The 13,085-nt window shown below is 38.7% G+C and overlaps 2 protein-coding genes across 22 annotated transcripts in view; one reads left to right on the top strand and one right to left on the bottom strand.

The window, feature by feature from the left end:
* The first annotated feature begins 3,050 nt into the window (after positions 1-3,050).
* LOC124188063 (tubulin monoglutamylase TTLL4-like) overlaps positions 3,051-13,085 on the top strand; it is a 193,458-nt gene continuing 183,423 nt past the window's right edge. For 8 of the 21 annotated variants that reach the window (XM_046580362.1, XM_046580364.1, XM_046580388.1 and 5 more), the window contains exons 1-3: positions 3,051-3,227; positions 5,105-5,505; positions 8,744-8,849. The gene's annotated coding sequence lies outside the window, so the exon portion shown is untranslated. The other 13 variants (XM_046580369.1, XM_046580373.1, XM_046580371.1 and 10 more) reach the window with 13 other exon arrangements.
* LOC124188082 (enhancer of split mgamma protein-like) lies at positions 10,421-12,462 on the bottom strand. Its single transcript, XM_046580434.1, has 2 exons — positions 12,066-12,462; positions 10,421-11,564 (listed from the first exon to the last, which is right to left on the bottom strand). The coding sequence occupies exons 1-2, from the start codon at positions 12,135-12,137 to the stop codon at positions 11,010-11,012; spliced, it is 627 nt and encodes a 208-aa protein (XP_046436390.1). The 5' UTR covers positions 12,138-12,462; the 3' UTR covers positions 10,421-11,009.

Genomic DNA, 13,085 nt, shown 5'->3' with positions numbered 1-13,085 from the left:
AATTGCAGCGGCTTTATACCGCAGAGAGCAAACTGAAAAGTAGCTTAACAAGATTGTGTAAGTGTAAAGAAATCTGTACACCGAGTACTCGGATATTTGTCACGATTTGACGTACGGGTAAGCAGAGTCTGAACCGTGACGCGCTTCTGGTTTTATTGGTCAGAGTTCACGGTATAAGTGAGCAAAGTGTATCGGATATACTGAGAAAAAATACCGTATTCATAAACTAACAGTGAGCAGAGATAGATGCCGTGAATCATTGAAAGCCCTGTAATTTCATCACGCGAACTTCGTTTGTGCATATGGTCAATTTGTTGCAACTCTTGATTATAGGACAGGATTTCAGCTGTATCACAATTCTCATCTCTCAAACAATTATTAACGTAATAAAAAGTAATGGGAAAAATTAACAATCAGCATAGCGTCTATTTTCATCTCAGTGTATAGCGTCGGTTATAACATAGATATATTTCAATATAATTCCAACGAGGAAGACTATAGAGTACGGTCAAACAGTCAAGAGGGTCGAATCAGTCTTAACCTCTTTCCGGCCGAATTTTGCACGTGTCCGTTCCAAATATGGAACGATGGCCGGGAAGAGGTTAAGACTAACTTTATAGTTAGTCCGTCTCTCATTGGCTTGTTTATTTCCAACCCAATCGCGTAAGTGCAGATTGTAAAAATGAAATTATAATAGCTTCGAACTCTGCGGTAGCAGCCACTGTACTAACTGGAAATTTTCCTCCGCGGTGTAGGGTTATCAATTCGCATTGACAAAGGGTTGGGTGATTCCCTTTACTTCCCCATTTCCTCGCTCGTTGTATGCATGGTCGATGTCACGTGGTTCGTAAATTGAGCAGCGCAGTGCGGTCGGAAACACGATATGTAAATCATGCAGGCACGATACCAGGCATCACAAGCATTGTCGCTATCGCATCAACCGACATACGAGGGCTGAGAGCGAGCCGATTGACTCACAACTGCATGGGCAACAAACTGAATCATATCCTTTTTCATACGCCATTATCGGAGCAAGGAGAACCGGAAGTTCAACCTCGGACTCAAGCATCGTTTAATCTGCTTATAGAGAATTGACCGCCGGTAATAACGAGGACCTTTGGGTCATTGATCGACTTTGTTTTTGATTGCAGATAATTGCGATCGGTGGAGGCATTTTGTTCAGATTTTATTCCGACATTGGTATGCTCATCATTTCAAATCGCTGTTGGGTGATGCGAGAGATGAATTGTTTGCACTAGAGAGTTTGCTTACCGTAGAGATATCGAATATTTTCTTTTCTTTTTTTCTTTTTGTACCATTACCCGAAAAGATGGTTTTCGGTACGACATAAATATGAGCTCTGTAACTGTAAGCCGAAAATCTAATATCCATTGCCATTATTTGTGATAATCCTCACTCATATTAAATTTTCTTTGTACTATTTGCGATAATTTGATGTCGGCGTAGCAATTGAAATAGATTTCACGGCTATGTTCAGCTGAAAATATCTAGTACAACATCCACGGAGGGAAAGGATAGATTGTTTAACTCGATGGCGTCAAGAAAGACTTTTGTTGAATCAAGGAATTCGCTTGACTATATCATTTTGACAAACCAACTAAATCGAAATTGTTGAATTGATTTAATCGTATTTGGAACAAATAAGCGATTCTAGGGTGAAATTGTAGGAATTTTTTTCCAGGCAGATTTTTAACCGCCCCAAATATCCTGCAAGTCCAATCGAGGCCGACAATGTACGTCTTATCTTAAATCAGATACCGTTCGGGTCGAGGTCTATAAATGTCGATACACCGAGACCTTTCAGTGGTCCAAAATCGGAATTAGTTCGATCACATGATCAGTTAGCGCACCCGAACCAATTAGTAACATCGACGTTGCGAGTGGCTTTAGACCGGATCGTCTTTTCGCTTTTATCTCATTCCGTTCGGTTCAAAGTGTAAAATATCGAGCGTGCGATAGTGAGGGTAAAATATCAATGTTTGGGGGTAACGAAGCATGTGATTTCACTGGTTATTCGGTTATTATTTGGCTATTCACAGAATATCTCGTGTATACTAATTTGCGTCGTCTCTTCTGTAACACGTTTACCACTGACTCACTTCATTGTAAATTGATTTCGTCTCGGATTTAAAAAATTAATAATCGAATCATTTGCGTGTATATTTCGCCGTCAAATTCCGTTTTTGGCTTTCTTATATTCTGTCCTTTTTCTGAATTTCCAAAGCCACTTGTACGTGTGCAATTATTGGACTACCGAACCCGATTTTCCGTCTCTTTCGTAGTATTTAAATACACTAGTACACGGATAAACTCATTATTTCGTTAGAAATCTAAATTTAGTTGCGTTTACGCTATTTTTCCCCCTTCTTTCCTCAATCAACGTTCTATCGTTCAACGTTCAATATATTAAAAAAAATAAAATACGTTAGCGTTAACCGCGTCAAAAATGACGTAATTCTATTGTAATCTTAGCAATTTTATCGCCCGATGAAAACCGCATTCGTTCATATAGTGTTTTCAATACAATAGTAATTGGTGTCAGTTAATGACCGCGATTATATTACGTAGTGTAATATATTAGCTACCTTGACACGTTGGTTCGAGGTTAAATTTTCTAGTTCAAACGGAGGCCTGGTTATCTCAGACAGAATCCGACGATAATATCGTCAGTTGAATGACTTGTTTAGTATCTGTGATGATGATACTTTCGGTCGGTAAGCGTTGAAAATTTTAGAATCATCTCTAAACTTGAAGTAATGCAGTAATTTGAATTGATCGAATACGGATGCCGCAAGCGAATTTCCGTTCACACATTCGACGATTCATTACAAGTGAGAGTTTGATTTCATGTGTAAATTTTGATTCGAATTAAAATTGAAATAATCGACAAACTGTTATACAGCTAAGTACGGTCGGTCGATAACGAACTCGCGTCAAATGGTCGGTAACTCCGGTGTTATCGTGTGAGATCGATCGATATTTCGAGCGAAGCTCAACTTTCGGCCGCAATATGACGTCGGTCGCGATACATCGAGCTGCATGTTAAAACCGCTACAGCTGGTGGGTGAAGCGTGCCTAGTGGAATGATAACTGACTCTTGGAAAGTGTGCGACACGTATCGTTTACGGGTTTTCCACCGATTATTGACAGCGTTAAGTGAAGTGTGGAATAGTGAAAAGCTGTCACGTGCCTCCTGTGATTAAAAGGTGAATATCAACCTTGAATAACCTCGATCATATAGCGTGTTATCCGAATTCTGCGCATTCGAACGCCCGGCCGTCGTCAATCCGTATTTACATTCTACATACACTTCCGCTCTGCCATGTGCGGAATAAATTAGCCATTCCTTAGTCAGTAATCGATCGTCGATTCGTTTCTGTCTGACTGTAATCCCAACGTTTCATCGCGTGTCTCTTGATATTCGTATTTGCGAGAAAGTGCTAACTTCAGTTCGTTCCGCCTCGTCTGCGATCCACATAAGACGAAGCACAACAAACAAAGGTCAATCGTGCGTGTCGGTCGGTATTCGCGTATATTCATCTCTGCCAGAAAAACATTCGATTATCTCCCCTTCAGTTGTTTGGTCCGAATGAAATCTCACGATTCGCGTGACATTGAAATTGCCCTCAAGTACACGTACTCAAACATTACTCGGAAAAATATTCCACGCGTGTAATGTACGCATGTTTGTGTTTGATGTGAAACATCCGTACGTCGAGTGAATACCTAAAATAAATAAGGCTCGCCAACAAAAAGATTCAACGAGGTTGACGTGAGTAATGTTAGTTCATTGTTAAGGAACAACTGTATCGAAATATGAGGGTGTTTAGTTTTATGACGAGTTACTGAATTTCGGACAATTCGAAAATCATAAAATAACGGTTATTCTTCGTCATGAATAGATGCCAGGATAACGTTACTAACTTCAATACAATGTGATATACGCCATATTTGTATTTCACGTGAATATAGCTGCGATTAGTGATGCGAGAAACGGGTTTGAGCCGGCGACCGGCAGTTTTGTAACACGTGCCATAACATTGTTCTGCGATATAGTACGGAGAAAGTATGTATAACGGATAATAGATATCGGTTGCTACGAAATTCGAAGTCCGATTTACCCAGCCGATCGGTCATCGCCAACGGAACTCGGAACCGAGGGTGAAAACACGAGTCGTTGATGCGCATGCGCAGAAGGCGACGCGTTTGAACCACGTTTTGAAATTCTTAACCTTTACAATCAGTAGAGGTCATCGAAGTAACGCGTGAAGATCGAGGGAAAAATTAGGTACACCTAACAAATTAACGATAAGTTGAATTTCGTGACCGTGTAGATGTTATACCGATTTGATTTCGTTGGGTGACGGTTAGGGATGGAATGTTGCACTTTTAGCAGTCAATTATAATTTTCGTCTTTAGTTTTCTTTGATATAAAAAATGAAAAATTTTTACATGAATTACACTTGATCACTCACCGTCAAGTTAAAAACCTTGCACAGCTAGGTAATTATTAATCTCTGTTGTATCTAAATACTTTTTAATGTTTACATAAATGCCAACGTTTAAGATTTGATCTTATCATTAAAACTACTATGTCGGTAACAAATTAACGACATTAAGTTCAAATAATTATAAACGCGTGAAGTGATGACCGTATAATAATTTCGAGCACGTTTTATCGCAATTTGCCAATCTTTTGCCGATCTAATGATCGGCTGCTGAATCACGAAAGCTTGGATTATAAATTTTTCAGAATGTCTTGCTATTTTTAACTTTTACAGCGACGATACAAAGTGTAGAAAAGAAAGCAAAGTTCGCCATGAAAAGTTATCGTTTTCGTGTTAGGTGAAAAAAAGTGTATAAATTAAACGAAACGTTGATGCCAGTTTAGACTTCGAGAATCTTCAGCGATCAGGGCGAAAAATTTATCGGTCGTTATTCTCCGTGTATATTAGAAGATTAAAGTGTCAAAGCAACGACGGTTTTTTCTTATTTTTAGATTGTATCTGACGCTTTTTTTCTCTCTCTCTCTGTTCCGTCGGCCGAAAGTTTCAGATTATTTAAATTCTTGAATCATCGACAGAGCGATCGCGGGGAACCCGAAGGAGAGGATAAATTTAGTGCGCGTTGATTGAACACACTGATCACTTGTCACAAATTCACAGACGAAACGAAATCGTCGGTGGTTTCAGCTGTAAGAGAGACTGTTGTATCATCCTGTAATAATTTTCACGTGTGTGTGTGTAAATAACAATCGAGACTTAATGGACGCTACAAAAATTTCTTGGCATAGGAAAATCGGCGACGAGTTGTAACGATGAACACTGTCGCCGAAGGAAAATTTACGATTCAAACAAAGTGAAGTGAGAAAATTGGATCCGTGCCAACGTGCGGCTGATTTATATCACGTGACGTGTAAAACCGAGAGGAGACGATTAGTCGCCGAATTAATCTTGCATCGTTAGTTCTCCTTAACATATTTATGTATGTATACATTATGTATTATACGAAAGGCCACAGGACGATAAGCACAGTGAATCGGCCCCGGAAGGATATCTGGATCATCATTTGAGGGTATGTTGGTATTAATAAGATGCAGCAAGTTTCAGATTTTTATCTACATTGGTTTTTGAATAAATCGAAAACAACAGAAAATCGGAAAAATTTTCTTTTCTCTAAAACGGCTTGACTGATTTGAATTAAATTTGGTCACATCATAGAGCTATATAAAAGCTATGATCCGGAAAAATTACAACTCATAATTTTCGTAATAACCATTTGAAACAGGCGATTTTTCTCGAAATTATTATTTTTTTTTTCTATGATAGCGTATTCGTACAATTTTGAAACAAATTTTTTTTATACCTTTTTCGATGTAGAATAACCTCTCAAATCCACAACTTGATCGACAAGGTACGCCATATTGAAATTAATAAAAAACCGATTTTGTGATGTAAAAACCGATTTTCACCCTTGAAACAACAGAAGCGAAGTTTACTCGATTACTTCATAAGTACAGACAGCATAAAATATTCAAAACAATAATATGGAATGAATTTTTTTCAGTTTCTTAAAATACTTTGATATTCAAAAATTAATTATAAAAATCTGAAACTTGCAGGATCAACGTACATATCTTATTAGTACCAACATACCCTCAAATGATGATCCAGATATCCTTCTGGGGCCGATTCACTATGCTTATCGTCCTGTGGCCGTTATCTTTACTCTATTTTTCTTGTTCTGTTATTTAATTTTAATAGTAAGTAGATTTGCAATGTTCACGCGATATCACAGCTCGTAAATTAATCGCTTTGGGTTACAACGATTCTTGGTATTTTGCACATCATGTTACCTGAGTTATCTCAGGCTGTTCGAAATCGTTTCACGACAGCACGAGAGTAGCGATGATCACTAAGCTAAAAATAATCGATGCATCGATTAATCTAGTCAAAAAAAAAAAAAACAATAGGACACGACTCGATTGAATCGGTAAAAAATAATTTTCTTGAAACGTTGCATATGAAACCAAAATTTCGTGAATTTCCGTATGTAGTCGTAATAGCGGAAAAGTTTTTGATAATTTATAGTTTTATTTAAAATGTTTTCCAATTTCAGGTGAAAGTATTCATTTATCTTTCACTAATAATGTCAAATGGGTACTTAGTAAGTAAGAAAATTATAATAACTGTTACTTTAATCACGTAAATTGATATTGTATTGCATCGTTCGTAGGAGTAAAAAACAAAAACCGATCGTGAAGAAAAATAATCGATTCGGTCGTTTAATCGAGTTTGAAAAACAATCGATTATACTCTATGAATCCGAAAAAATCGATCTAATCGAAAATAGATTATGTTTTGTCATTCTTCTACGAAATGTGCAAAATTATACTGTTCTTTTTATAAATAAAAATATTACAGGGAAAAAAATAATGTGTGATCGTTTCATTTCTTTCGTTGCTGTTTCTTTTCTTTTGTTGTAAAAGTAATAAAAAATAAAATGTAAAATACATAATACGTGTTAAAGGAGTGCTAATATCGATTTTTCACTCATTCAAACAAATTGTTTCCGCACACACTAAAACTGATGCTACAGTGCTGTCCTTTTGAGACTACTTTTTAGATCAGAAGCTGGCATTTTTTACATTCACCCGTAGAAAAATCGAAAATTAAAAAAAATTCGAAACACCCTCATGTGTATACTACTATACCGGGACGATCTCTTGAAACTTTAAAATCAACCGCGCATGCGCGAGTTTTATCGGCTGTTCGTGCAGGCTGGCCATCCCGAGTTTCAGCCGTCAAACTGTTTCCGGCGGCGATGTGGTTTATACGAATTTTCGAGGTTAGAATCTCGAATAATTGAGGCAGCGACTCGGAAAGGTTTGGGAAGCATTTGTTATCGGTTCGGAAAGTTGATTCTTCAAAGAACGGTCGGAATTCAATGCTTACGCTCTTTGAAAATTCAAACGCACACATTTTGCGTAGGTTGGCCCGCCTGCATCGCAGACAAAAATATCGCCGCGGGAAGATTTCGCCGACCAATGAGATCGAATTACTCGGCGCACTCGCGGTTCATTTTCAAGTTTCAAGAGATTATCCCGGTATATGAACACCAGGGGCGGTCACTGCGCCTAACAGCAGACAACTTCGGTTACGTTGAAGTAACAAGTAGTGCTGGGCCACGTGGATTTTACCCACGTATTAGAGTTAAAAATTGGTTAGGTTAGGTTAAGTTAGATTGTAATATAGACATATACTTTTCACTTTTAGATTAATGGTCTTACGCTAAATGCGAAAGAGATTTCCATAATTACACGCTAGCAAGTTTCCTTTGTTTGAAATTCTTGACGAGGAAAGAAAAAATAAATATTTAATTTTACATCCGTCTTATACAGCTGACGAACAAATACGTATCTGAAAACAAAACAAATGATTTATGCCGGTCAGCTTACAGATACTCGACACTTGTACCAATACCCCGATAAAGAGAATGAAAAAAAAAAACTTACGTACATATTTGCACATTTCAACAGTTCGTCGGAAATTCGCTAAACTCGCATAGTCGTTAGTTCAATGGTAAGGTTAAATGAATTGAATAGAATTCACACGGGTTACGGATTTTTTACATTTTTCATCGAAACGAGCCGATTGGAGTTGAATAGAATGAATTTTACTAAAACATTAACCGCTTTTGACTTCAATTTTATGTTGGTTTGAAACTGGTCGATACATTTTGAATCACAATTTCGATCCTTTGATTCATTTTTTTTTTTTTTGCCGCGACGATCGCGTCTGTATGTACAGTTTTGATCAGGCTGAAGTTTGCACCGTTACTGTAACGATGCATCTTCAGAGAAATTCGATATTTTGCAAATACGTTAATAAAGCATCAACAAGCAACTCAGATTTTGTAAATTCAACATCATCGGTTATTCTAAAAGTAGTATAATGTAGTCATTTTTGTTTCAACGTATCGACACGTTCACGTTACTAACCTTAGCCTTGGTTATTTTTCAGGAAGTTTTTGTTTTTTGCCAGCTAAATTGCATTTGTTTTTTTATACCTTGCGAAGAATAAATTTAAGCAACGAGATAAATGAGCAAGAACAGTAGCTGCTGCCGCTGCGAGATGCGAGAAACGCTCGTTTAAATGCTAATTATCGGACAAATAAGTAAGCAAACACGTATATTAATGCGAAACCGTACGTTATTTTTCAGGTGAGTGTTGGTGAAGTGTCTTCTTCTTCTCCTTCCTCTTCGTCTTTCGATTGGAGACCTCCCGGAGCAGCTGGTAGGCTGGTGGTGTTTATCCTAGGATACACAAGTAAGCATAAACTTTGTATGTGCCTATGTAATATAATACACCGACCAAAGATGGAATTAACGCTAATTGTTAGTAAATTGGCAATAAAATTTTTACCGTGCTTTAATTAGCCGCAAGAATTTCACGTGTATTTTTATTTTTAGCGATTCCTCACGTATCGCTGTCGGATATTCAGATTCGATTCTTCATTTCTGTTTTTCAGTTAATTTAAAATTCTTCACGCCGAAATTCAACCCGAAACTTGTACGTATTTTAATAACCCGCGACTTTTTTAACTGCTTGGCAAAATCCTTCTTTCTCTTTTATTTTTCAATTCAAAGTTTCAACGATGGAATCTGGATGATTTCAGGAAGATGAAGGGGGGAAAATATATATATACAAGCAAAACACCATTTTTTTTTTTTTTTTTGTATTACGTTGCGTATGTTTATTCGAAATAGTTGTTATAATCTAGTATTGTCGCCGACAGACGGCTTTTTCTTTTCTCTCTTTATATACCACTACAGTAAATATCACAGGTACGCGTTTCTGTATATCACAAAAAAAGTTCTGTCTGTCCGGTCTTACCGAAAGCTTTGTACAATGCTGTTATCAATATTACGGTTTCACCTATAATACGGTATAAATTGAACATTCAACAAATTCATCATCACGTCTTAAGATGTCGATGACCGACCAGAAAGCGAGAGGTTCAACAATAATTGATTAGTTTTCAGCGACGCCAGTTTTTCAATAAAAAAAAAAAAAAAGAAAAAAAAAACTTCGCTTGGCTTTTGATAGTCGTCGCCGATAATCGCCGTGTAAAAACGACGATGTACAATTGTTGCGAACGAAAATAAACAAATGATAAAAACATAATTCTTACAGCTGTAATAGGCAAATGTAACTTCCATATAGATACATTATTGTCGAATATAGTAAAATGTATACACATATATATATATATATATATAGATAGATACACATAACGTAATATACCTTCGGTTTAAAGCTTCGGTCACACGCTTCAACGATCCAAAAAACACATTAAAAAAAAAAAAAAGACAAATTTTCTGTGCCGAAAATGATACTCGTTAAATGGAAAGACATCCCGTTATTGTACTTATAATAATATCGTCGAAAAAACACAATGATATCTGATGATAATCGTTATACCTCTATTATTACACATTTATAACATATAACATATATGGTAAAAAAAAAATCGTACATCTGATACTTGGCGTATTTTACCTCTATCCACCTTATGAGTTTTGTGCGTTACATGGATAAATGTAATATAGATCATATATGTATACGTTGCGCGTTTCTTAGTCGCTTTTTCTTGAGCAAAGGTCAAAGATATGTGTGTATATATATATATATACATATATATATATATATGTATATACACATATATTCGAAAATAGAGATAAACTTTTCGCAAATCCTCAGATATTCCATTTCTTTTAAGACTGAAATCTTTAACAAATATGTCACAGTCTCTTTCTTTTTCTCCTATAAACTACGTATATTATACGCGGAGAGTTTAGGCTCTGCTCTATTTGAAAACAGGTGCGACATCGTCGTTCTTTTATTATTTAATGCTACTTCCTTTTTTGATCTTGGATTTTGATTTTTTTTTTTTTTTTTGTCAAATATCGAGACGATGCCTTCAGTCCCCGCTTGGTTAAAACGGAGCTACGAAATCGATACTAATCCAATCCCGTCGTAACGCGGTGATTTCTCGTAAGAAGAAGGATAAACGAAAAAAGAATAAATGATCACAAATAAAAGTGTTTTAAAAGCCACGGTTTGTTTTTTTTTTTTTCATTCATTCATTATATCACGGTGTAGCTTTTTTTAACTTCATTTATCTTCTCATTCTTCTTCGAGACGTTGAGAGACGGTAAACAAAAGGAGGGCAAAAAAAAATAAAAAATAAAAAATATCTCGACAAAACAAAACATCACCTCTCATACTTTTTTCCCCGTTGTTCCTATAACGTCACACTCCGAGGTGGGGTGGGGGGCTTGTTAGGCCGATTTTTCCTTCTTCTCTTTCTTCTTCCGTCTTCCCTATTGGCTTACATCTTCTTCTTCTTCTCCTTCTGGTTCCCGGCGTATATCGTTTCTTCTTTCAATTCCTTCACGCACGGTTCTACCTTCCACACAGTCCGATTTACCACGGTCTCCAAACGGACTCGGTCGGCTTGGCGACCTGCAGAAGGCCCCGATGACTGAACGAGGCCCCCTCGACGTCGGATCTGGCGGGCGACGGTTGGCTGGAGGCCGGCGTCAGTGGCATGGAATAGTCCTCGCCGATGTCGTCGGTGCTTTCGCTGCCCGTCGGCGATGACTGGGGGGCGATGACGTGGATGGTCAGAGGTCCCGTCTTGTCCATAGCGTTGAGCTTGTGGCCCAAGTGCGTCATGAGCTTGGTTCCAAGGGCGACGTCGACGCCCGGCGTCGCCGCCAGGCACCGGCTAACCTCGTTCGCGCAATGCGTGTACCCGGCCCTGAATCTGTCCGCGTCTATGACCGGGTTAGCCGAGAGTCTTTGCTGCCTCTGGAGCTTGTGGAGGTGTCGAACCGTCAATTCGAGGATGTCGGCCTTCTCGAGCTTCGCGACGTTTTCTCCGTCGCCAGCAAGCGCCGTCACCATCAGGTCCTTCAGCTCGTCGAGACATCTGTTTATACGCGCCCTACGTTTGCGTTCCAACATCGGTTTCATCACCTGGAAATTTACGAAAGAACATTCCGGGGTTAAACGATAATCGTCATAGAGGTTGTATTACAATATTCTCGCAAGTTCTGTTTTATTACTTTAGGGGGGGGGGGTTGGGCAAAGTTTTTTGTGTTTTTTTTTTAATTTTTATACAGTTTGTTTGAAAAGGCGAGAAAATTTGACGTGGAAAAAGTTCACCGGGAAATCTTCTGCAACGGGATTTGAACCGCGGAAGTAGACGTTGAAATTTTTTCAAACACCGACGCAATTATACCGACTAGACCACCGGACTGATTCGTAGAGTTTAACCGCTACTCACTGAGACTTTTTAGATCGTATCTTTATCCCGAATCATTGAGAGCTTGTTTTTTTATCTCAGATCGAGAGTACAAATACAACGTTTCTTCGGTTCATTTTATACGCAATTGTTACGATAAATCGAAAGATTGAAGAAAAAGGGTACGTGGATGAAAATTGTCTGCTTAAACAAACCACTCCGATTCCGCTTACCTTTCTGTATTGGTAAGTCCTGCTGATCGGTTGTTCCTGTCCATCGACAATAACCTGCTCGTGCATCTGCATCTCGATTCTTTGTTTATTTATTTTACTCGTATCTTTTATTCAGATTTAAAATCCTTTGCCTTGCGTCGAACGAACGAATAATAACACAGGTTTTACTTGTATCACACTTCACATTTAACGCCTGTTTATCGCGTCTCACAAGTAATTTAAACAAACCTCAACGCGTCGATCGATTCACGACGTGTATATAAATAAATCAAATCAAAAAAAAAACAAACAACAATCATACGATTAACCAACTCTTCGAGAGAACCGTTTACATGCTATCCTTCCAACAACGAATCTCGATCTTCGGCGTTTCTTGTCACAAAAACGAGGACTGTCGCGCGTCGGACGGAGCTCTGGGCTAATATGAGCCAGCCGTCGCTCTCTCCGCTCAATTTATAGGCCCAACGGGCCCGCGGGATTTACGGCGGTGGGGAGGAGGGTCGGCGGGGGGGTGACGGTGAGGAGTGGAGTGGAGGTAGTCCTTCCGTGGGAACACTCTTAGGAGCTTGGTTCCCAAGCGAGCGCACCACCTGTACGCGGCAGCTGCCAGACACGCGCCCACACCAACCCGTCGTCACCGCTTCTCTCCCTCTCTCCCTCTCTCTTTCTCTCTCTCTCTCTCTATCTCCGTCTCTATCTCGCTCTACGTGTTTTCTTACTCTTTTCGTTGCTCTTCTTATTCCCTACTCTCGTTCTTCTTGTTCTTATATTATTATTCTTAACGCCGCCATATCATATTATACGTATACCCCCCCCCCCCCCCCCCCCCCCCCCCCTAATCATCCTCCTCCTCCTCGTCGTCGTCGTCGTCGTCGTAGTCATTCGATCACGCGTGTCTCTTCGTATCCAGTGCAAATATGATACCGGAGACCGGTGAAAATGCGGTGTTTAACGTAAGACCGAAAATATTGTATTAGAATGAGAGGTTTGCCGCGCTATTTTCGTGGCGATTTATATGAC

This window comes from Neodiprion fabricii, chromosome 1 (genome assembly GCF_021155785.1).
Source record: "Neodiprion fabricii isolate iyNeoFabr1 chromosome 1, iyNeoFabr1.1, whole genome shotgun sequence".
NCBI classification, from domain to species: Eukaryota; Metazoa; Arthropoda; class Insecta; order Hymenoptera; family Diprionidae; genus Neodiprion; species Neodiprion fabricii.
Note: the sequence above shows the minus strand (reverse complement) of the source record. Positions and strands in the feature narration are given on the sequence as shown.

Bases quoted from the DNA above. Each gene is read 5' to 3' on its own strand.
- LOC124188082 (XM_046580434.1), bottom strand. From the start codon at position 12,137: ATGCAGATGCACGAGCAGGTTATTGTCGATGGACAGGAACAACCGATC. The intron at 11,565-12,065 runs GTAAGCGGAATC...GTAAATTTCCAG, and splicing joins GGACTTACCAATACAGAAAG to GTGATGAAACCGATGTTGGA.